The sequence below is a fragment of the Salmo salar genome, chromosome ssa26, assembly GCF_905237065.1.
Source record: "Salmo salar chromosome ssa26, Ssal_v3.1, whole genome shotgun sequence".
Taxonomy (NCBI): Eukaryota; Metazoa; Chordata; class Actinopteri; order Salmoniformes; family Salmonidae; genus Salmo; species Salmo salar.
In genome coordinates this window covers 39,068,570-39,093,300 of record NC_059467.1, presented here as the reverse complement: position 1 = coordinate 39,093,300, position 24,731 = coordinate 39,068,570, and the positions used below count along the sequence as shown (strand labels likewise).

Sequence of the window (24,731 nt, the reverse complement as noted above, 5' to 3'; positions counted from 1 at the left end):
CGATTAATCCGCAGTCACCCATGGTCTTCAATTATAAATAAGGACTGCTCGATTAATCCGCAGTCACCCATGGTCTTCAATTATAAATAAGGACTGCTCGATTAATCCGCAGTCACCCATGGTCTTCAATTATAAATAAGGACTGCTCGATTAATCCGCAGTCACCCATGGTCTTCAATTATAAATAAGGACTGCTCGATTAATCCGCAGTCACCCATGGTCTTCAATTATAAATAAGGACTGCTCGATTAGTCCGCAGTCAAACATACTCTAGGTCACTGTAATAGAACATCAAATGTTTACAAAATGATGCAACACAAGACTAATATCTTCAACAACAAAAACATTGTGTAATAGATGAAATACAAAGGCTTTGGTCTGTTTTACAATCAACAATGATTCAATCTGATATGTACTTGTAAACAACTGCCAAACACTTATGTTTCAAACTTTGTCAAGCATGTTTAATCATAATTATAGGAATGAAATATTTCTAGTTGCACAAAATGATTTGACAATAGAACACTATAATACAACTATACCTAAGAGACTAATTGTACCTGACCTAAAGAAATGTATTTTTATGATGCATGAAAATGTGTAGAAAACATTTATAGAATATTCTTGGGAGGATAAAAATGTAAATGTATTTTATTGTAGAAATCTTTTGATTTCTAGGGAAGACATACTTACAATTCGACATGAACAACTTGGATTATATCGAGACAGTCTACCATTTAGCGATTCACCTGTTTTACTCCACAGCTCCTCTGCATTTATAGCTCTTCACTTGGACCGAGAATCAGTCCATCCACCACAGCAGAAGTCCATGAACAAGTCTTGAACCTAGAATCAATCCATCCACCACAGCAGAAGTCCATGAACAAGTCTTGAACCTAGAATCAATCCATCCACCACAGCAGAAGTCCATGAACAAGTCTTGAACCTAGAATCAATCCATCCACCACAGCAGAAGTCCATGAACAAGTCTTGAACCTAGAATCAATCCATCCACCACAGCAGAAGTCCATGAACAAGTCTTGAATGTCCCACTGCCCTTGCAAACTGTTAGTGGTAGTTGTCTGTACAATTCATGTGATAATGTGGTTGTCTGTGACCACAGTTAAATACCCAGGCCTATACAGTTTATGTGATATTGCAGGAGTCAAAGGCCCAAGGCTGAGGTGGGTGGATTGACTGGAGGTCCTCCTCTGCTGACGTCCATTTTGAAGGAGTATGACCAATAAATAGGTTTAATAAACACACTGAGTCTATTCCCCACAGCTCTCCTCTCGGGTGATATGCAACCGTTTCGCATGAGTCCACAGACCATGCAAAGTCTGGTAGAAAGTCTCGATGTTAGCAGATAAAAAAATAGTCATGGCAGAAATCTCTTGGGTTCTCCTTTACCCCAAATACAAACACAAGACCAACATGGTTTTCTAGCAGTCCATCTATCAGTAGTTGATCTGGGGTTTCGTCATAACATACACACGGCCATATACAAACACAAGAGACAGACAGAAAAAAAGAAACAATTACTTGGAAAGTGAGAAGGAAAAAATGAAGTTTTTGTTCCATGAAAATGTTAAACACCGGGCACTTTACAGAGGTCCACGTTTTGTCTTCTTCTTCCCCCTCTCTTCCCATCGTTGTTCTCCCCAGTCCTCATATGTGCCAGGAGCTACAGAACAACACACTGTCCCAGTGGAAACAACCCCACCCTGTAGTCCTAGGGCACTCCCAGAGTCTCTCTCTCCTCCACTTCTCTCCATGTGTGTGTGAGCTCCCAGCGGAGGGCGGTGGGTGAGAGGTTACAGGGTGAAGTAGCTCTTCTCTCTATTGTAGTCTTGACCAGTACTGAGACATGTCAGGCTCGCCGCCTGGGACTTGGACAGGGACAGACACTCCAGGAGAGATGAGTCCTGAGGAGAGAGGGAAGAGAGACACATATCAATCCAAATGACCCAGTGTCTCTGTACTGTACTGTGTTTGGTACAGAGAGCTTGAGTTCAGTCCAAATGGCCCAGTGTCTCTGTACTGTACTGTGTTTGGTACAGAAAGCTTGAGTTCAGTCCAAATGGCCCAGTGTCTCTGTACTGTACTGTGTTTGGTACAGAGAGCTTGAGTTCAGTCCAAATGGCCCAGTGTCTCTGTACTGTACTGTGTTTGGTACAGAGAGCTTGAGTTCAGTCCAAATGGCCCAGTGTCTCTGTACTGTACTGTGTTTGGTACAGAGAGCTTGAGTTCAGTCCAAATGGCCCAGTGTCTCTGTACTGTACTGTGTTTGGTACAGAGAGCTTGAGTTCAGTCCAAATGGCCCAGTGTCTCTGTACTGTACTGTGTTTGGTACAGAGAGCTTGAGTTCAGTCCAAATGGCCCAGTGTCTCTGTACTGTACTGTGTTTGGTACAGAGAGCTTGAGTTCAACATTTCTTTAGCCTGAGAAATTACCATCATGTTGAGAGACTAACCATTACACAAAATAGGACATTGAGAGGTAAGTGCCGTAGCACATAGCATGCATCTGAGTTGAGGAATGCTTTAGCACAGAGCGCACAGCCATAGAGTATAGGTCATTAGAAAGCTTAAAGGTCCAATGCAGTCGTTTTTTATCTCAATATCAAATCATTTTCTGTGCAACAATTAAGTACATTACTGTGATTGTTTTCAATTACAATGTTCAAAAAGAAACAAAAATAGCAATTTCTCAAGCAATAATCCTTCTAGGACTGTCTGGGACTGAAAACTAGCTGTTATTGGCAGAGAGGTTTGGAACTGTCTTTCTTATTGGTCTATTAACTAATGGTGATGTCACCAGGCAGGCCAAAACTCCATCCCACCAAAACAGGCTGAAATTTCAGGCGGCCTTTTCAAACAGTTTTTACATGAAAAGGACATCATAATTTTCCCAATTTCACAGTATTATTCCAACATAGTGTGGAAATATATATAAAACACAGTAAATCACATTTTTGACTGCACTGGGCCTTTAAGCACAGAGGACTTGGCCTTTGAGTATTCAGCGATAAGAAGTTTAGCACACAGAACAGTAGCTTTATGAATCACATTGTTTAACACTTCAGGACATCAGTAATAAGTTAGCTAGATTGATTGAGGCCTCGCAGAGAGTACAACAGAAAATTCATCAAATGAATTAACGATTTAGCTTAGAGGAAATGTGTCAATGGTCCATTAACCCTTCATGACTATGACCAGTATATATGGCCCTCCACAGCAACGTAATGGGTTGGAACTAAAACCTCCGGCTAGAAGGGTTCAAATGACATTATGACGTTGAGCTGGGATGGAATGGGGTGCGGTGCGTTCATGCACTAAGACTAGAATGTCAGGAGAGAGAAAATGGTGTGTAACGTAGAGGTACAGTATGTGTCTGTAGTCTGATCAAAGAGAAAAAAGAAAATGGCGGATTATGGCGAAAATGTAGAGCATGAATTAAGAAAGAGAATGTGTGTATGGCTATGCAGCCTCCCCTATTTAAAGGTTCGGTGGCAGATGGTTAGTTAGCTAAGAGACTACACGTGATTTGTTCATTTTCGCTAATGGCCAAACGTGTTTCGGAAACAATGGACTTTCTGCCTACCTGTTGAGGTGGTACCAGAAGTGGTCATTGATTGGCTGTTCATATGTGCCTGCATATGAGGGGGCGTATATGTGTCGTAGCTCCGCCCATTCACAGACGGACTGGTAGGCAGCATGCAGGAATAGGTCTGGCTGGGCTATAGATAGGGAGAGAATAACGTTTATATATTAGCTTAGCCAACTATATACCCTGTTCAGCTCAGCAGTCAGTCCTTACAGCAATGCCCAGCTAGGGATGCAGGCTATTATATTCCTTTAGGCATTTACAAATGTTTATGACTACAGTTTGATTTCTCCTCAACCTCTTATTAGGATTATAAGAGAACATAATCATTGTACCTACGAAGGTTGATTACAACTAGCTTGGCGATAATGGTATTTATTGGCTTTTGAAAAACAATTGTAACTGTACTATTTGCACATTTCAGATGAGAACACAACCTAGACATTTGTTGACACAGTTAACGCAGACAGAACAGGGTCAGGGTAAGTTAGTACCTGGTTGTCCACTTACTTGCATAGGCAGGTTGTTGGCCATGGTGAAGCTGGGCATGGGAGGCAGTGCGCTGTACGTGTTGGTGAGGGACGTGTCAGGTCTGCCCAACATAGACCCAGATGTGAAGGACACTGAGGAAGAAGGGGAAAATGTTTGGTTGAAATCTGTTGCAGTTCATACATTCAGTGATGGCAGATAGAGAGCATAGTGTGAGTAAAGCCACGCCCTCGTTGACAGGTAGCTCAGGGGATTTAGTTTTTCACTGCTTCCGTGCATGATTAACCAATGAACCATTGAAAGTAGCCTATATCAGCAAAAATGATTTAATCAACTGTCATTTAAAGCATATGATGAGTTATTATTCAACTCAACTTTATATCAAAGAAAAATATCCCTTATACTTATGTTAGTCTTTAATTAAGTTGTCTGACATTGAAATGAGTGGTGGGCCTACTGGATGGAATGTTATATGAGTGCGTCCTTACCCGGTGTGGTGGGCTGAGGCATGGGCTGGTAGACGCTGGTGCTGAAGCTGCTACTGATGGGGATGTGACTGGAGGAGTTGCTGGCCTGACGACGCTGGTTCCTCAGCTTCTCCTCCCGCCTCCACTTCGCTCTTCTGTTTGAGAACCACACCTGCACAACACGTCAATCATACATTAGAACGCGTATGTAGGCTATTCATGGATTCTTGTGTGTCTTTTTCAGACCAAGCAGCAAAATGTTAATGGAATGCAGTGCAATGCATATTTCAAAATGTGTCCACTCACCTGTATTCTTGCTTCAGGCAGATCTATTTTCGCTGCCAGTCTTTCCCTCGCGAAAACGTCAGGATAATGAGTCCTTTCAAATTCTGGAATACGATATGAAAACGTATCTTTAGTATAGGCTATGAAATATACTGTTGTTATTGAATTATGTGTAAGCTAATGAGGTGAATGTTGCTATTCGTTCAATTCGACGTTACATTAAAATATGAATATCTTGTAAATTCAAGTTCACCTTTTTCCAGTGCTTCAATCTGCTCTTGGGTGAACGACGTGCGGTTTCTCTGTAGTTTTCTCTTTAGCTGGAGTCGCATCTGCGTCTCGTCAGAATCCTCCCCATTGGAACTGATGGAGTTGGTGTTCTCTCCCGCACCGTCCTGTGGCTGGCAGCCGTCTGGAAATAAATCAATAAACAAATATGAACTGGCCTGCCTACTACATCTCCAAAAGCATGTGTTAATATATTGTTTATTTCATTTTATAGTTCTGAAAGTAAACTGCAAAAAAGAACATGTCATCCTCGCAATAGCCCATAGGGAATTCATTTCTATAGTTCTATTACATTTATATATGTTCCCGTTGAAAGTAACCTGTTAGAAGAATAACGAAAAGCTGTCATTGTTGGCCTAGTTGGCATAACACCGACAGAGGATGGACATTGAATGATGACGGATGAATGATCTAGCTAACATATTGATCTCTGCTTGTTTTCAGACACATCAATAGCCATAAAAGACCGACTAGTTATTTGTAAAATATTGTGGGAAAAAGACCATTGCTCAGCAATGCTGCGTGAACTTAGATCCTTTATCACCTCTCAACAATGGCACATGTGCTCAAAGGGTTAAGAGAAATGTGACTAGATGTGGCGAACTCCTTTCAGGCCCAAACGCTCTCCCCCTTTTAGGAGCGTTGCGATGCCTCAATGGCCGTCCCCATATGGGCTTTCGTATAGCCATTGAGGTGACCACCAACACTTGAATAGAAGGGGGTGCTTTTCACAATGAAACAATGCCGTTCGGGGTAAGGGAAACCATTAAACTCTGTGCACACAGCGAGAGGTGGCTACAGCGAACTCTTCGTGGGCAGAATATCACCAGAGAGAAATGGAGCAGCTCAATCGGACGAGGCGACAAAAGGATTCTCTCTGTGCTTTGGTGAACTATTGTGCGCACGAGGATCCCGGTCAACAGAGCTTTGAGTTCAGTGTGTTAACCCTTATCCACTAGCATCATTAATCACGTCCCACGGCCAGCAAAACGCCAGTCAAAATGTCTATCTTAAATTGGAAAGAAATGAGTGAGGAGAGAGCATGCAACCCCCTGTACAAGCTGAATAGGGCCCATCTATTCACGGCTCCTGGTTGTCCGTGGTAGGCCTAGATGGGCTTCTGTTCTGGGGACAGGCATATTGACTAATACCTGTCTTGGTTTTGCACATCATTATCCCTTCGAGAAGTTCATATGATATGAAGCAATTAAGGGCTGCTTTTGGAGAATGTCGCTTTGTATGTGTGTAACGCTATTTGACCAGTCGTTTCGTGAGGTGCACCTGCATACAGAACATTTTCAGAGTTTACCAATTTAGCTTGTGTAGTCTCGGACATGACAGTACTTACATTGGAGTCACGACAGGCCACTCTTCTCTAACATATCCATAGGCCTATTTAAACAAATGTATGGGATCGAATGTTTTCCGCTAGTCTGGGTACCAGTCTTTGTAGCTATCATTCCTCTCTTTCCACTCAAGTCATGCTAAACATCTATGGCATACGACACGGAGTACACGGAGTGGAATGTTACCAAAGCAGACTGGTACCCAGGCTAGTTTCCCCTGGGAGATTCCATAAAACATTTGTTGTAATATTATTTGCATAACAAAAGTTTAAATACGCACAAAATGACCATGACATTGCATGTTATGTAAGCTAATTCACCACAAGGCACCTGTCATATTTTAGGTTTAGGCCGATAACAATGTGGTATCCTAGACTAAATAGCCCATGAATTAGACATACTACCACAGACATCTAGCAAGTGCTAAATAATAGCACATAATGATAATTGCCTGGATTTGTTTTCGGTTGACATTAATGTGTTAATAGGATTATGACTATTAAAATGTCTCTTTTTAAAATGTCTTAATCGTTTTGAAATAAATTAACATTTTTTTCTTCATATAGCCTGTGTCCGTCCACTCAGCGCTTTGTCTTTCTTCTCGAAGGATAATCCACAAAAAATAGTGAATGCGCGGCCTATTATCCCTCCGCCAGACCCACTGACGCTAGGCTTGGGATGTGTTTTCTTTTAAAAAAGCGCTGGGAAATAAAACTCGTTCTTTGGTATCACTGTGTATCGGGCAGTGGGGCGGAAAAACAGCCGAAAGAGATAGCGGCACCTTTCAGTCATAAGAGACTGGATCAGAAACACTTAAGAAACCGATTCAACTGAAAGAGAAAGTGAGAGGTGTAAATTCTACAGACGGGATTTAGTGCCATATGAGAACGAAATGAGAGAAAGAGAAGAAATAATGAATTGCCAAAGAGTTTTATTCCGCCTCTGTAGATAGAGTTGTCTCCTTTCAAGCCCTGGCAGACTCCTTGTAACCATTATTTTAGCCGCTGTTGCGTAGCTGTTGTTTGACAGGGACCATATTCGTTCTCCTCGGAGACCTACCCTTGCCGTATGGTTTAGACCTTATGGGCCTCCTGAAATGAACTCCTGGAAACAATTCCCAATTCAATTGGATGTAAATGCCCATGTCACTTCATTTTCAATCGAAGAAACTGAAAAGCAATATTGCCTAAAAATTGCCAAAGTGCCTAAAACATTGCAGTAAAAGCCTTATAAAAATGTATTATTATTATTAGGCCTATTGTTATTATTATTAATAATATTGTTAATAATATTGTTATTATTAATACCCTACTATTATTAGTATCAATAATGACATTAAATCAAACAGAGTGTGAACATAGTGAGTAACTATGTCTAGTTCTGGAAGTAAGCCAATAGTTTATTGTACATTATAAAAAATACAAATAAAATAAACATAAAAAAGATAGGTTAGGGCCACATAAGACTAAATCAAAAGGCGTTTATGTTCAAAGCAAATGAAATTCTGTGCAGAAACATATCTTGATGCTTATCGAATGATAACACTGTTTCTCATACCCTGCCCTGAGCAGGTGCAATGACTTTATCTTCTTTCAGACTCTATATTTCACAATACTCGATTAGAGCACAAAAAACAACTCGAACATGAACATTTATCTTTGTAACATGAATGTTTTCATGGCTAATCGCGCCGCCTGTCATCCCGTGTCCAGTAGTCTCCTGTGGAACATTTCTCCATCAGTCTCCCTCAACTAGACACTCCTGCATGTCAACATAACGAGAGACGAAGCTCTCTCTAATGACCAATTACACATAGCAGTCCCGTTCCCATAACCAATCGTTGCGTGTGAAGGAAAACATTCCTTTGTACTGATATCCCGCACACTGATCCTCCGGCTGTTTTTCCCTGCCAGTAGAGGAGGGAAATGCGGTTTGTTGGATGGACACCTCCGCTGAAAGGCCAGGCTCTGTCACGCACTTCCCCATCGGAGACAGTGTGGGCATTGAGACTGCTGATTAATTGGCCGTTCACTAATCGACTACTCTATGATTCATTTGGAATCTTGTCCACCAAAGGCATCAAAGCATGTTGACAATACCTGCTTGATATGCTGACCAATCATGAACGACATCCAATCATACTAAATGATTGATGTGTTATAAGCAAATCCCCAAAACCCCTGAAAACTGTGTCTTGGGCTCCCGAGTGGCGCAGCGGTCTAAGGTACTGCATCTCAGTGCTAGAGGCGTCACTACAGACACCCTGGTTCGAATCCAGCCTGTATCACAACCGGCCGTGATTGGGAGTCCCATAGGGCGGCGCACAATTGGCCCAGCGTCGTCCGGGTTTGGCCTGTGTAGGCCATCACTGTAAATAAGAATTTGTTCTTCACTGACTTGCCTAGTTAAATAAATGTTAAATACAAAAAATAATAATAATTGAAGATGTTTATTGATAACGTATTTGTAATGGTGACTTAGCTTAAGGTTTACCTACAAATTTACACTACTCACTAATCAGTTACTAATCATCTAGCCAGAATCCATGCGTAAAGTGACCGTTTAGTCACGTATGAAAGCAGCGAACATATACTGTGGGCCAGGCAGGGTATAGACCTAACATTTGCAGTATAACATTACATCCATTGTTCTTATGACAATAAAAACGTGTGTGATATTAATGTTTACATAGACCCTTAGGTCATTTCAACAATTTGGTTTATAAAAACCCTAATACTCCTTCTTCCAAAAGTCAAACGGAATGCATTGACAAATAATGGACTAGTCTATAGACCTACATTCGGATAATGGTGAAATAATTATATGATTTCACGAATACCGCAAATGTAATTATATCTATAGGCTTCTTCATTGTCAAATGATTAGTGACTGAGGTTCACCTTGGTTGGGCTGCCCTGGCACTGAAGTTCCGGGGTACCAGCCGGGCCGTGTCCCCCAAGTTCCTGTCTGACCGTTGAGCATTCTCAGCTTGTCATACATGCCATCTGCGCCCATCTGTTGCTTCTCGCTAGCCAGGTTGCGGAGGACTCTGTTTATTGATGACACCTGAAAGACAAGCAAAACGGAGCGGTTTGATTAGCGCCAGCCATGATTGAAAAATGCGCGCCGCCGCCGGTATAGTGTGTAGGCATGCGAGCACTGTGAGCGTGCAAACCTTAATGTCTATGGTGTACACATATACACATGCACGCACGCACGCGCACACATACGTCACATCCTGACAAGTGAGCTGGAAGTAAATATGTAAACAGAGCATTTCCAAATAATATTTAAGAAAATACATTTTAATAACTAGCCAAACATTGAAAATATGCCTGTTATAAACATTAACAAATGTCAATTGTATTTTTTACATGTAAGCCCTATGTGGTGCAAAATGATCTAATAACGAATCAAATATAAATAATTAAATGTATGAATGTCTCTACAAGTTAACTCATGCTAACCATTTGTTGGAAATACGTAATGCATATCTTTCACATATAACGCAGTGCATGATCTCATGACTAAATGGTTGGCTGATAATCATGCACTGCTTTCCGTTTCTGAGAAATCATTTCAGGTGGTAAAAAAAATCATGCTCATAACTTACACTCACTGCACTTACACTGGGTATATTGTCGTTGGTGCAGACCCCCTCCGACAACAGTCTGTCGCGGATCTCCCAGGCGAAAATAGACGGGCACTCCCGCTTGTACTGCGCTATCTTCCCCACCACCTCTGGAGTGGCTACCCTCGGCTTGCTGCCTCCGATCGCTCTCGGTCTGATGGAGCCAGTCTCATAGTATCTGCCAAGGATCTTACTCACGCACCCGTTGGACACCTGGATAGAAAACAATAGACACAATTCACATACATTATTTAAGACTAGTTGCGAAATTATGAAGATTACGTCAAACAATAATAAGCTTACGTTTTCATTTTCCAGCACTTGGACTTTTGAGTCATCATGGGTCTATAAACAAAAAAATATGCCTTAAATGGTATAGGATAACAGAGTGTGCACTTTCTAAAATGCAACTATTCTTAGGGGGGAAAGTGGTGGCCTACCTACGATATGTTACCCTTAATGTTATTTGAATAGGATATAGATTATAATGAGAAGCAATTAGGCTTTGTCTGGCCTTCTTACAGCCAACAATTGTCGAAAAACGTTTTTAAATCAATAAAAAGGAATAAGGAAAAGGAAAAGTTCCACCATGCATGATCTTCTTATATTTAAAATCCCATTGTTTCGTTTTATTTTGTGGTAGCTTAAAAAAACAAAAACACTGAAAGCTAGGGTTTCCTGCACCAGACAGAAAGAATGTTCTGGTCACCTGCAGAATCCTGGAGATGTCGCACGGCCGCGCGCCACTATGAGCAAGTTCGACGATTTTCTGCCTGGTGGTGTCCGGTAGCGGTCTACCGTTAACAAACACACCGCCCAGCTGGTTCACACCGCTGTGACCTGAACAGAGACAAAGGGGAGCCCAATTATAGGCTACAGTTGCAATGTAACAACAAGGTTATGATCACAACAATATGTTCTATAACAAAATAGCAGTGAATCAGGTCATGCTTTTCCTTTCAGATGGTTAGCTTTCAGAGCAAAGGTGAAACATGAACGTTGAAGGGAGGCATTCATCTGGAACAAAACGCCACATTTAGAATGAAGGAAATGCTGATAGTCTAGTAGTACAATTATCACCTAAATGAAAATCTAATAGTTATTTATTGTTCCATTGTTATCAGCACTCTAGACAATGGTCACTGTAATGCAATAGCCATGAATCAACACGCACGGCAAGTGTCGACAGCATCCAATGATCTGGACCCAAACATCCCCATCCAGCTGAGATGAAATCAGCTATTCAAAGGTGAAATCAGCAATTTAAAGGTGAATTCAGTCATACGCGAGTTGTCCAGCATTATTTCGCCAAATGAGCAAGCCAACCACAAATTCAGCGTCTTCAAATCCCCAAACTTCGAAATGAAATCCCCCAATCCTCCTCACCGCTATTCTAATGTGCTATTACGCACAAGCACACCAATTTACCTTCAACACAAGCACACCAATGTACCTTCAACACAAACACACCAATGTACCTTCAACACAAGCACACCAATGTACCTTCAACACAAGCACACCAATGTACCTTCAACACAAACACACCAATGTACCTTCAACACAAGCACACCAATGTACCTTCAACACAAGCACACCAAAACACCACCCATTTAGGTATCCTCAAATATAACAAACCTCAATAAATGTTATCCAAATATAAGTCTTTTAAAACACTTAATTAAGAGGTAGGTTGTAGTCGATAAGCAGGTTGAGTAAAGCATGGAAAGAGCCAGCAAACCTGAAGCCAAATGGGACGGATGCCTCCCCGGAGTGCCTTACTGTGCTCCAGATCTCCGCTGCCTTCTCTTGCGCTGCCGCCTGCTACATTGACTCCGGGAGCAGAGGCTCCTTAGCAATAAATAAGCTCCAAATATAGAAGAGGGGGGAAATGTGATGAGGCTGGCTGACATTTGTCTTTAAAATAAAGCTAGCTGCACGTCAAGTTTGAGCTTAATTTCTGGAAATAGGCGGAAGTCGCCTCGGATCATGCATGGGAAGGCTAATTGAAAAGATCAGTTGGAGCACTTGTGGCAGGCATGTCACTTTATGACACAGCTCTGCTTTTGAAAAACGCATCGTCACGACAAATAGTAGCACGATAAAACGACCCTTTCTGTCTGGATTTGGATATCACTCAGACAAAATTGGACGCTACTCGTTTACCCTTCGAGGGAAGCTTCGTTTTAAGGTGACCAGAGGCGACGCGCGGGCACAACAACGAGGGCGCGCTTGGATTCTCAACATATTAAATCTGACATCTCGGTTTTTTTCTCTTGTTTGTATTTGGCAACAAATCCTCTCAGCCACTACAATCCTGTTGTGTGCAATCAGTGGGCGATCTGCTTGGGAATACGTTGTATGTGCGCTATAAATAGGAACAATACGCATTACGCACGTTTTGTGCCAATTAAAAGCCATGTTTTGAGTGAAAATAAATCTGTTTAACATAATTAAACACTGCTCTTAGGCCACTATGTGTAATGATCCTTATCCGACGTGGACCTGATTAATAGTAAATCCATTATCATCCCTCTGGCTCTTTGGTAATTCCAGGATTAAGTGGAATTAATAGACGCCTTACTCTCAAATAGGCCTGTCCGTGCTAAGCAGCGGTTCGCTGTGGGTTTACATGGCTGCAGCGTCACCTCAACACATTTAGAACCATCATATACATCCACAGGATCGATATAGCCGTCAGATAAGGATATCACATACCATTTCAACTCTCCAAAGGTTAAGTCTTAATCATGTGCCCAATTCCCCACGGCGAGCAGCGTCGATCTCGCCCGCTGGCGCTGATTATGCGCCTTGTATTCTATTACTAGTCGACTAATAGGAAAACATATGGTGTCAATTTGGACGCTCCCCTCCATATACACCCAGGAGTTGTTAGCACAAAAGCCACCGAAGCCGCGGAGACCTTTAAACAACACATAGAGCCGGCCCCAGTGATATCTCCTCGGCCATTCTCACCAGAAATCACAAGCCAAGCCAGGGGAGCATCCCATTAACATCAATTTGGGGCAATGCAGGAGCAGAGGGGGCTGTACATAGCTTTAACGACGCCTCGTTTAAAACATAATCTCAATAAAGGAGAACTGGCAAGCAAACATCATCTGTGATTAAGCCATTTGTCAGCGCATAGAGCACTGGGTAATGCCAAGGTGGCCTATATGACGCATAATGGGCTTCCCATGTTGTTCAAAATAATATCCAATAGACTATGTATTTAGACGTTTAAAAACCTATGATACAAAATAAATAGTATTCAAGCCATTTGTTCTGCATGTTGTCATTTTCCCTTATAGGGAACAATATCATATTCCCTACTTGCATTGCAAATATAATCTACACACTATAGGCCTACAACAAGGTAACAATATGCCCTACACGTGATCTAGCTATAGGTACATTGAATTCAGACAGATTAAAATGTGACTATATAGGCACGTGTTACAGCACATGCACGTCATCAAGGTGAGGAGAATAGCAGAGAGGAAATGATTCCACACACCTTCATCACAGATGTCATAGACCTCTAGTCCAGCAGCAAGACAAGAGAGAAAATAACGTTACTTTTCATCCTTTATGGTTTAGTTCATTTCGCCAGTCATTATGTCAGCAACTCATATGGACCATTATGATAAACAATCCAGCCAAATAATAACACACTACAGACTAGAAAGCAATATAGGCAACACACAGTCACTTTTCCTTTATGGCGCCATGCAAGACAATATCATGTTTTCTCATGTTGTTGTTTTGCCGTGAGTTTAGGTCAATATGTACTGTTGTACTCTGTTGTTATTGTAATGTAGGAATCTCCATTCTAACTCCGGCTCTGTTCACGAGGAGACTAGTCTACATTAGACATGATCAATATTCCTCCTTTTTCACGCAATGTCCTTCTTTCCCTTCCCATTCTCCGCCCCAGCTAATAGTGTACGCAGCCTGGCAGTCAGCTCTAAAGCTAATGCAGACGGCTGTGCAATTATTTAATACCAACTCAAGCGGAAAGAAAAATCTCCCCCTTCAACCCAACCCCCTCTACTCTCTCTCTCTCTCTCTCTCTCTCTCTCTCTCTCTCTCTCTCTCTCTCTCTCTCTCTTTCTCTTTCTCTCTCTGTGCACACAGCAGAAAACTAAAACAATCTGTGCAGAATAATGGAGGATATATAATTAGACTATAACTGTCAATGTTCAATAACTCTGCGGTCTGGAAGGGGCCATATAACATGCATTACATATAAACACAAGGACACGGTAAATTAACAACATCAAGAGCCACACAGAATTTTAAATATTAAAACTAAAAACAAATCATAAACTGTGGAATAAAAGAATACAAATAAAGCTAATATGCTAAGGAGTATGTTAAGGGTACGTTATGTTAAGGGACCATAAAGACAGAAGGGTAGTTGTGGCTGCATGCATTCATATCTCCACTTGCGGTTAGTATCAAAGTTTTAAAACAAAAATATGCAAATTCACTTACTGTTCTGCATCATCGAGGCTACGCCAGACTCCCACGTGGCTTGGCTGTGGTATTCTATGCGTCATAAGGAAATGACAATGATAACAATGTTAGTATCAGCATAATTATAATGTAATGGCTATTCAAAGTTAAGAATTACAATTCACAAATGTTCTCTCTTTTAAAAAATATATATATTTCGTATTTTTTCTCTTTTAGTTACTTCGAATTCCAAGGCAATTAGGGTGGATACTTTGGTGCAATACAATCATAATGTTGCTCTGTAATTATAAATTCCACATAGCCATAATCCATGTGAATTGGCACATCCCCATTGTATATATATATTTTAGCATTAAACTTGCCTGGAAACAGAGTTGACTGTCGGCTTAAAACAATTTAGCCAATCTTAATGTCTCCCTAGGACAAAGCAAAACAGTATATTAGTACAGCCCTAGCGAAGACTGTGTTACATTTTGACAAGTAAAGCCTACTAAAAATTATTATTCAATTAGAATTGTAATTAATAAATAGGCTACTGTCGATTTGGCGTGTTATTCATATGAGAACATTTATATTTCTGTATCTTTTTATTTATTTTGGGCGGCCTGAAGTTCGAAGAAACGGGCACTTTAATAGGCCTAATTGAAGATGGTAAAATAAATAAATTAGGCCTAATTGAAGATGGTAAAATAAATAAATTAGGCCTAATTGAAGATGGTAAAATAAATAAATTAGGCCTAATTGAAGATGGTAAAATAAATAAATTAGGCCTAATTGAAGATGGTAAAATAAATAAATTAGGCCCAATTGAAGATGGTAAAATAAATAAATTAGGCCTAATTGAAGATGGTAAAATAAATAAATGAGGCCTAATTGAAGATGGTTGCTATTCGTTGGCAAAACCATCGCTATTCGTTGGCACGTGCATGGTTTATTGATCACCTGTTTCTGATTCCTTGACATGTTTTTTTTGTTCTACTTGATGGCTTATAAACGAGCCTAAACATAAAGCAACGGCCACAGAGGATGTTCCTAGTTATATAAAAATCTAGACCCTCTCGCCCAATGTGTACAGTGACACACGCTGTCTACCTCGCCTCAATGCTCTGCAAAAGTACAAACCAGGAGGGGGCCGGCATACAAAGCCTGCCGGAGTCCCAACAATGCACCCCTTTCTACCACCATACCCAAACCCGGGGCCGCACAACTCGGCCTCCACAACTAGCAACACATCTTCCCACTAAACGTACCAACAACTCCAGAATACAAAGACCCGAAGGCATCCACCCCCTCCGGGACCATACACACAACACCTTCTCACTGGCACAGCGGATGACCGTGACCTCGGGTCCCCGTAGCCCAATGTGGGATTTGTTTGTTACGTTTTGGGAAATGTAAAAGTAATTTCTTGTTCTAAATATCTGGAGGTAATGGTGTAGCTGGTGACGGTTGTTAGGCGGTAGTAAAAGATACAACAGCTCAGTGGGGAGCTCAATCAGAAAAGACAAACGCAATAAAGAACCTTTTGAAATGGACGGTTAAAAAGGGGGCCGGTGGAGGAATAGTCTGAACCCTGTTGTGGGCATGTGTGTACTACACCCGAACCGATTTGGAAACATGAATTGTCTTGAGAAGTGAGACTTACAAGTACCTACTTTCTGGAGAAAGTAACCTATTGCAAAAACAAGGTGTTTCCAATGCCATTTTGCAATTTATCAGAACACTGTTAACAGTAACAATTGTTGTGTTGCAAACGGAGGAATACTTTTTGGTGAGGAAATGTATCCGATATTTTTTTCACGTCAGTCCTGTTCTTAGAAGTAGGCTGAAAACAATGCATTTTATTTTTACAATGCAAATGCACTCAACTCATTCATTTAGATTCCTCCACATTCATTCCAATATTTAAACTGCGTAAAAGTACAAACCCACCAATGCAAAAATACATCTCTCGACAATACACACAACAACCCCGGAAGTGGCGAATGGTAAAATAATCCTCAATTCCTCTCTGCCTTGAAAACAATATTTCTGCTAAATATTTGGAGAACTGCGATTCAGCAGTGTCCCACTCCCAGCATGTCTGTATAGACACCGTCGGCCTGGTTAATCATTTAGTTAGGCTCGGAAACTCTGCGGTTGTTGCTGAGGTTAACAAGGGTCTAATCTGAATTTCTTTTCCTTTAGTAGTACCTAATCCGTAACAACAATCAACAACAATCGTCTTAATTAAACATGCTTATTCAGGCCGCTGGATCCTGAGGTCACAACATTCACATGCAGAAATACATTACGATCTCAAACAATGGCTCCGTAGGAAGTTGTGAGCACTATGCATTTACATGCACTAAGCATCTTAGTGTTATCTTTAATGTAATACTGGGTTATTAGCCCGTTTTTGTAAGGGGAAGTAGGCCTATGTTAATTTAACGACACAAATGAAACCATAACATTTATGATTAGGCTATTAGTGAAATATAGGCCTAACTTTCAGCTACTTTCGTTTGACAGTTTTATTTATTTAGAATCAGTGAACGTGACGCTATCTTAAACATTTTTGAGTTGTGCAGATATACATTCTATGTTGACAAAAACATAAATATGACAATATTATAATAGGCTATGTATTTAGCCTTTTAGTATGAATGCTTTGTTTTATTGTATTATAATTATAAAACGTTTTGAAGTATGTTAGTACGCTTAAATACCTGTAGTGATAATTGTAACTATTTCTGCACAAACCTTCTCTTTCTTAGAAGAAAAGTTAAATTTGAAGTATATTTTCTTTGCTATGCAAACTAGAGGAAAAATAAATAGGCCCACCGTGTACAGCATTTTAGAGAAGGCGCTTGGGTGACTCCGCTGTCTATGAATCAAACTGACACCATTCCTCAACGGGTCATTGCTCCCCATTCTCCACAATGATCACTGTCTCGGCCTAACGTGACTTTTTACTCTTTGCTGTCATAAATAAGCATTAAGCTATCCGTAAACACCAACACAACCGATCATTAAAGAGCACATAAAATAAACAGGAAAGCCAGCCCGAATGCCGCTTCAATTCGCACTGTACAACTCCAGAGTAGGAGTAGAATACAAGAAGCCTAGTAGGGGCTACACTTTCTACACAAAGTCCAACCTATAGCCTAGCGATACTAGTCTGCAGCCTGGGAGATGCATATTGCGCAATAATAATAATATATTCGTTTTCAATTATTGATTGTTCCGCATTAAATCGAACCTATTTTAAGTTATGTATGTTTGCAGGGTTGCAGACTGGGTTGAAATGCACAGACAATCTTTTACTGGGAAGATATCCACTCTCACCTTTTTGAGGCATCCTGCGTCGCTGTCAAAAGTCCTTGTCAAATAGTTCTCCGCGCCACAGAAAGAGAACAAATGCAGGGCAGTCTATTGTGGTGGTTTTTCAGTAAGAGGAAACAATAGTTTTCCGGTGATCTTCAGCGGAGACGGAAGGGATATCCCTGCGAAGGAGACAGAGATTGACAGTGAACTCAGATGTCAGGACCGCGCAGTGAGCGAGAATGTGCGCTCGTGTGAGTGAGCGAGATAGCGAATGAGAGAGTGGGGCAGAGAAGGAGAGAGGGAGAAGGGGAGGGAGGGAAAGAACTGCAGAAGAAGAGGGGTTGGAGGCTAAAAGAGAACACACCTATGCTGATTGGTGATGGTACAAGTGTATTACTGTATGCGTTTCTGGTCTGCTGTGCTCTGTGCGTTGCCTCGACTTCTGTCATCGTCGGCCCCTACGGAAACACTTCCCCCTCCACCAAAGCGGGAAATGGGGCCGAGCGAGAGAGAAGAGAGACCCGTCTCCCCAACCCACTAATCAGCAGACACATGCAAATACCCCTCTTTCTCTCTCTCTCTCTCTCTCGCTCTCTTTCCCTCGCTATCTGAATATTGCCTGTCCTACTATGCAAAGAAACTGGATTGCCTCGGAGATCCCATTGGAGAGAATGCAAAGGCCTGGTGGGTCTCAGCAGAGGCCGAGTTGGTTCCGTGGTGGTGGGAATCTCAGGCATGTTTTACAGCTAAACCTGAGTGCACGACGCGGGGAAAACGGAGGATGTGGACGTATTTTGAAGCAGTCAGCTCCATGAATTGAACATTCTTTCCACGGAGCTGATTTCAAATCGTTCTTGCGTTATCGAGCGTGGGCTGTGCCTATTTCCGTGGGAAATTTGCCTACAGATAAATGTTTTCTTTTGTTTTAGACGTATTGCTATCGTGCAGCCTCTATTATTTTCCGTACTCATTTTTCCAACGCAATCTTGGAACAAACTTCATATTTACTTTGGGTCTGCATGAAAACAAATAGTTTCTGAGTTTCTGTAAACAGCTCTGTATGGCTGTTTGCAATGGTTGTGAAGTGTCTCCCTGGAGTGCATAGTGAGTTGGCCCTTGGTGATCAGGGCCACTACTAATGACAAATGAGCTGAGGAGGGCTCCCCATTGACAGCTGTGGCTTTTAAAGGGGAAACTGTTTACTTTGTGTATTAAGTACACTTGTAAATTACCACTAATGTCGCCTACTCGCTGAAACAAACGCAAACTTTCCCCACGTGCCTGTGTTGACTGTTTGGTATCACCTTCTGACTGCTCAGCCTGTCATGGACATTGTAAACACACCGACACACACACGGTATTGTCCGCCATGCGTAAAGGGCCCCTGCTTTTAGGCAAGCTCTGCTGCTTGTTATGGACGCATTTGCAAGGCAAGGCGACGTCACTCCTATGACCTGGCTGCAAATAACACGCGTAAATAAAGTGAAGCATATGACTGGTCAGCAATGACCACACGCTCCCTAACTGCGCCGGTTTAATTATCGGCCATTACGACACACCTCAGCGCATCCGAAAGCAACCCCTCGGAGCCCGTATTGAAGCTTACACTCGTAGCTTGCGAAGCACCAGTCTCAGTGCTGGGAGTCCCCGTCGCTTATTCCAAAGGACCAGGGCCGGTGGAGGAGGGGATGCGAGCTGTTTGGATGTGTGGAGCCAACCCAAAGCAAAATTGGGGTACAAAAAAGGGGAGATGGAGAGACGGAGGAGGAGAGGGGGATGGGATGGGGCTCTTTTTTGGAGAGTGCAGAGCATGAAATGAAGTAATGGAGGGAGGCCTACACTTGACTTCCTTTGACGTGAAAAAGTCAGAGCTCATCAATAAACTACCTCGGAGGTGAAAGAGGGCTCCCTGACAACCATCACATTCCTAACTACGGGTTCAATGAGGAGACAAACGACGCTGCCTGGGGGGGGGGTGAATGGGGCCCTCAGTGGGCGCGCGAGATAATGAGCCGCGAGGACCAGCACAAACTGTCACCCAGAGTCCTGCGGTGAGGAACAAGAACAACACTTCGGCCAGAACTTTCTCCCCAAACAAGCTGTAAACTAACCCACCATTTTGTTCCATTTCTCCTCCACTGTGTTTAGTCACTGAAGCTGGTGGCCTATTCGACTAGATTATTGCTTTTGTTTCTAGTGTTTGACTTTGTTTTGGGATCGTGTGTTTGTGTGTTTGTACATGAAGATTAGTCCTGATGGTATAATGAGTATCTTGTTCAGGGAAACTTTATTCTGATAATAGAGGAATTGGCAGATGATGATAAACCTAAAAGTGCTTGTGCAGCTAGTAAGGTGAGCAGAACAGTTTTATACTACAGCCACATGCATGACATGCCAGCACACATGTTTACATAAATCTTTGTTGCAAGAAATGACAGTGTGGAAACTGTGCAGAATGCAAAAAAATTCAACTATATTGGTCAGATTCTCCACATTCACCACATTCTCCAGATTCACCAAACTTTTCACCTGCTACTTTCAGAATAGAGTGAAAATGTAGTTCTTACAGCAGGTGCACACTTAGAACCCAAATGCATGACAACATTGTTAGGCCTATTTAATTACAATATTTGTTTTGATTTAATGAATGCACCTTTGCAAAATCCTACACACACAATCGTGATTCGTGTTGTTGAAAGTGTAGCCTAATTTTTGTTTTTCAACGAATCATAAAAAATAAAAATAAAACATAATCAAATGTTTTAACCGACTATGAATTATGTTTGTATTTGCATTTAAATATGCTTGGGCTAATCTAACTTTCAAAAGTGAATAACATCACATTTCTGCTAATTTACAGGCAAAATATGGGCCTCTACGAAGGACACTGCTAGTAGTGACGTATATGTAACCACACCACATTGTCATTCTAATTGAATAGCCATCCCCTTGTAAGCAGTCTGCAGCTAACGAAAATTCACTACTAACCCGCTTCAGTGAAAGACAGAATCCCTGATGAGTGTGTCGAGTTGTTTTCTCTGCAGACAATAGCCTATACGTCCAATAGATTATTGATTTATTTGGGAAAGTAAATCCGCTCCGAGTGCTATATGCGTTATCTCCATTCTTCTACTCACGAAACGTTTAGTTTTTCTTGTTCACTTGAAGTTCCAGATCAAATATAGCAATAAATAATAATTCCTTTTGAACGATCATGCTCGTTGAAGTGCAAATATATATATTTCTCTGTTTAAGGGGAAGCTTCTTCAGGGTAAGTGTGAAAATGTAGTAAAACGAGTAACTGTATACAGACTAGCAATTAGCCCAATTCGGATTAGCAGCAATGGACCTGAAAAGAAATCCTAATCTTGTCGCTATTTTCCCCTGAGGCAAAGTGGTCTTTGTGGCCCCTCTAAAAACTTTGGAGACAAAAAATCATAGGAGGGAGGAGGGGTGAACACGGCTGACGTCATGCGAGAGAGAGAGAGAGAGGGAGAGAGAGAGAGAGAGAGAGAGAGAGAGAGAGAGAGAGAGAGAGAGAGAGAGAGAGAGAGAGAGAGAGAGAGAGAGAGAGAGAGAGAGAGAGAGAGAGAGAGAGCGAGAGAAGGAGGTCTATTAGAAAACATCAACAAAGCGGAGTGGGGCGCGCTGGCCTCCATTGATTTATCGAGATTTGAGGGACATGGGGACCGTTGAGCCATTGTGACCGACAGAGAGAGCTTTATCATCTCAATAGTTCTCTAATTGTAGAGCAGGCAGGAGGACGAGTCTTCCATGAGAGGGAGGGAGCTGTCATCATTCAGCGACTCCACATTCTCTGTGATTTTGCAGGACACTGACCCTTCCTTCTGTAGGCCGATTACAGTACAAAGTCTGGGCCAAGCAGACAAAATTGCATGAGCGTAGAATAAATGGAAAATTAATGCATTTGCCAATTGTTTCATATTTTTTCGTAAGGTAATAACTATCCTTTGTGGTTAAAATACATTTGATTAGAAAAATATACTAATAGGGATATGAATGAATATATGAATTATTTTATAGTTACTGCCTAATGACATTAAAATATAGCCTACATTGGCATTTACATTTGCACTGAATTACTCCAATATTATTGGAGATAACATTATTTAGATTAGGCTATATATTGTTATAACCTACTTAGCCTATCTATAATAATGTGGTGTTGTTACAATAATAATAATTATTATTTGTGTTAAGATTATTTAACATCGTTGTGTTTTATTTCATAGAAAATTCGACAAAACGAAATGTCTTCGAAGACACTCCACCAAATGAGATTTTAAAACGTATAATTCATTATAAAAGAGCGTTTGCAAGTTAACAAACGTATTTGGCCTACACACCATTCAGTTTTAAACCAACAACCATTTTACTAACTCCAGGCTGCTTCGGGTTTCTGCATGGCTCAAAGATATTCACAAATGTATATTTTGTGACATATTGTGCCGTGGAGCTCGTGCCGTCGGGAATGCAGCCGTCTTTTACTGTCAGGGCATAACTCGACCTCTTCGCACGTCACACTAACCAGCTGAATTCTGCAAACAAATACAATACATTTTAGGATCAACCTAAAGTTTGTTGTTGAATAATGGTTTGCTCTCATCCCAAAACAATTATCTTACAAGCTGAGGGAACTGAAATGGACGTTATGGGCTCTGGGCTACAAGGGAAATTATGTCAACACGACATACAGTAAGCCTATGCGTAAAACGCATTTTAGAAGCATTTCGCTGGACCCGCGATAACGTCTGCGTATGGGACCAATAAACCTTGATTTAAAATTGATTTTGCTCTATTAATATAATATGATAACTTCTTATAGCGATTTAGGAGTTATTGTGTTAGTGAAAATACCAGCCGTAGGCCTGAAGATGCTGAAAGTGTACTCAACATTACAATGGCTTTCTCTACGTAAAGTTAGCTATAGACTTGAACTCATCACTTCAACTTGTATAACAAACTTTCACTGAGTGAGGCATTTAAGTGAAAAGTCCCACAAGGTGAATTCGTAATCTCAGTTGTCTAATTTGACTGACGTCTGGCAGGGAATGTGGCGTGAGGACGCTAGAAGGCTGGAGTGTGGATGAACGGTGAAGCCTCTCCTGGCAGAAGACGCCCTGCTCGGAGGTGATGGTGTCACAGCGCTCCTCGGCGGCCTGGCAGATGGAGAAACGCGGTCACCAATAACAACTAACACGACAGGTTGGCCTGGGTGCGCAGGGCTCGGTACTCCACTTATTAACGACCAGCTCGAACAAAATGGACCGTGGATCACACTGTAATTGCATGTTATAAAATGCACAGGAGCAGGCCTATAACTTGGGTTGAAGACGAGAACATGTCTGATATACTGAAAACTCTATTTCAGTTAACGATCTAAAGCTTAGGGTACCTCATTTTCAATCTACGGTGAACAATTTTAAAGCTACATTATCGTTTTATTTGCCTTAATTATTCTTCAAACGTTTCAATTCAAATTGGGTAACTTTCAAATAACTTACTTGAGCTAAAAGTAAGCATATAAGGTAGACTATAACGTAGACTCATGATAATCAGGCTAAAATGTGTGTAGGTTTGTTAGGCTATTTGGTTATTGAAGAAATATGCACAATTACCATTTGGATGGTTTATATCAGTCATACTAAACTGTTGGAATTACAATGCGTCAAGCGCAGTGTAAATAATATAACATGTCAATATCGATGCCCAGCTCCGTGCGCGTTAAAGCTTATAACCAGACTTGTGTAAGCGCGTCTTACTTTCTACCTCAGTGAAGATCGCTAATTACACGCTACCCGAGTCATCAACTCCTGCGCTACGATACTTGCAAAAGCACAGTCGCATGACCCATCAAAAGACCATGCACAACAGTGTTTACACTGCCTCCAGTAACACTGAGATGATCCACGTGAAACTATCTAGGCTGAAACTCAGCCTTCTGTATAGCCACACGGGTCCATCAAATACCTTCATAAACATCAGATGCATTCTAAACTTTGTAAGCTTTGGCAACAACAAAAAAGCACACCACTGATGTTACCATCCCGGATGCGCACAGTATAGACAGAATACACAGCATAGCCAACGAAATCCTTTTTTATATTTTGACTATCCGAAGCGAAGAAAAAACTCCGATATGCACAACACTTAAAACATGCAGTAGGGTGATAAGTAAATCCGATTGAAATGTGAGATGTATAAATCACCTAATGCGTAGAAAGTCAGCTGATGTAGGTTGTAGAGGACGCAGACCTGTGACCGATATCCTGCTGATACCAGCACTCGCTCCTTCACCCTCCAAATGGTCACTGGAACAAATCAAGATAAAGTTATGGGTCCAGATTACATTCGGATCCGCCGCGGAGTTGAAATGTCAATGAGAGTGAAAAAAGACTGCCTCGCTTACCACCAACTTTCTCTTAGCATCAGCTTCAACTTGGCAGTGATTGGCTAGAGCGACGGTCCGACGTCACCTTCCGAGGCATGGAATGGGGGAAGTTCTATATGGAGCACTTGCACCCGCCACAATTCAATCAACCCACCATCTTTATTGTCTTTAACTTTGACTGAAAGACAGGGTCGATTTCTTTTATTTTAAATCTCTTTGCAACTTGATTATAGGTTATTGGATGGAATCTGAACATTAGGCTATGTAAAAAAGTTTCAGAAAATTATTTGACAGGTTTTAAAATGGGAACATATGTGCACAATAGAAGTAGGCTAATTAAGAATGTGGACTTTTATATTTACTAGTGCACCATTTACTAATGGACACATTATGTCATTTATGGGCAAATGGAATGGCAGCTTTCA

General features: G+C 41.4%; 1 protein-coding gene across 17 annotated transcripts; it reads right to left on the bottom strand.

Moving 5' to 3' along the window:
- Window positions 1-330: 330 nt before the first annotated feature.
- LOC106596673 (paired box protein Pax-6) lies at window positions 331-24,348 on the bottom strand. Of its 17 annotated transcripts, none has more exons than XM_045708464.1 (15): window positions 20,883-21,276; window positions 17,916-18,073; window positions 14,951-15,005; window positions 14,607-14,660; window positions 13,627-13,650; window positions 10,822-10,952; window positions 10,416-10,457; window positions 10,095-10,325; window positions 9,382-9,547; window positions 5,101-5,259; window positions 4,869-4,951; window positions 4,584-4,734; window positions 4,117-4,229; window positions 3,604-3,739; window positions 331-1,925 (listed from the first exon to the last, which is right to left on the bottom strand). In XM_045708464.1, the coding sequence occupies exons 4-15, from the start codon at window positions 14,617-14,619 to the stop codon at window positions 1,840-1,842; spliced, it is 1,335 nt and encodes a 444-aa protein (XP_045564420.1). In that variant the 5' UTR covers window positions 14,620-14,660; window positions 14,951-15,005; window positions 17,916-18,073; window positions 20,883-21,276; the 3' UTR covers window positions 331-1,839. The 17 variants fall into 17 exon arrangements, with proteins under 17 accessions (XP_045564420.1, XP_045564421.1, XP_045564412.1 ...); XM_045708465.1 differs by lacking the exon at window positions 20,883-21,276 and adding an exon at window positions 18,259-18,375; XM_045708456.1 differs by lacking the exons at window positions 14,951-15,005; window positions 20,883-21,276 and adding an exon at window positions 24,125-24,347.
- Window positions 24,349-24,731: the final 383 nt, after the last annotated feature.

Coding starts and splice junctions, on each gene's coding strand:
- LOC106596673 (XM_045708456.1), bottom strand. Junction 9,548..10,094: donor CCAGTGTAAGTGCAGTGAGT/GTAAGTTATGAG, acceptor CTTGTCTTTCAG/GTGTCATCAATAAACAGAGT. Junction 4,952..5,100: donor GATTGAAGCACTGGAAAAAG/GTGAACTTGAAT, acceptor ATCGTATTCCAG/AATTTGAAAGGACTCATTAT.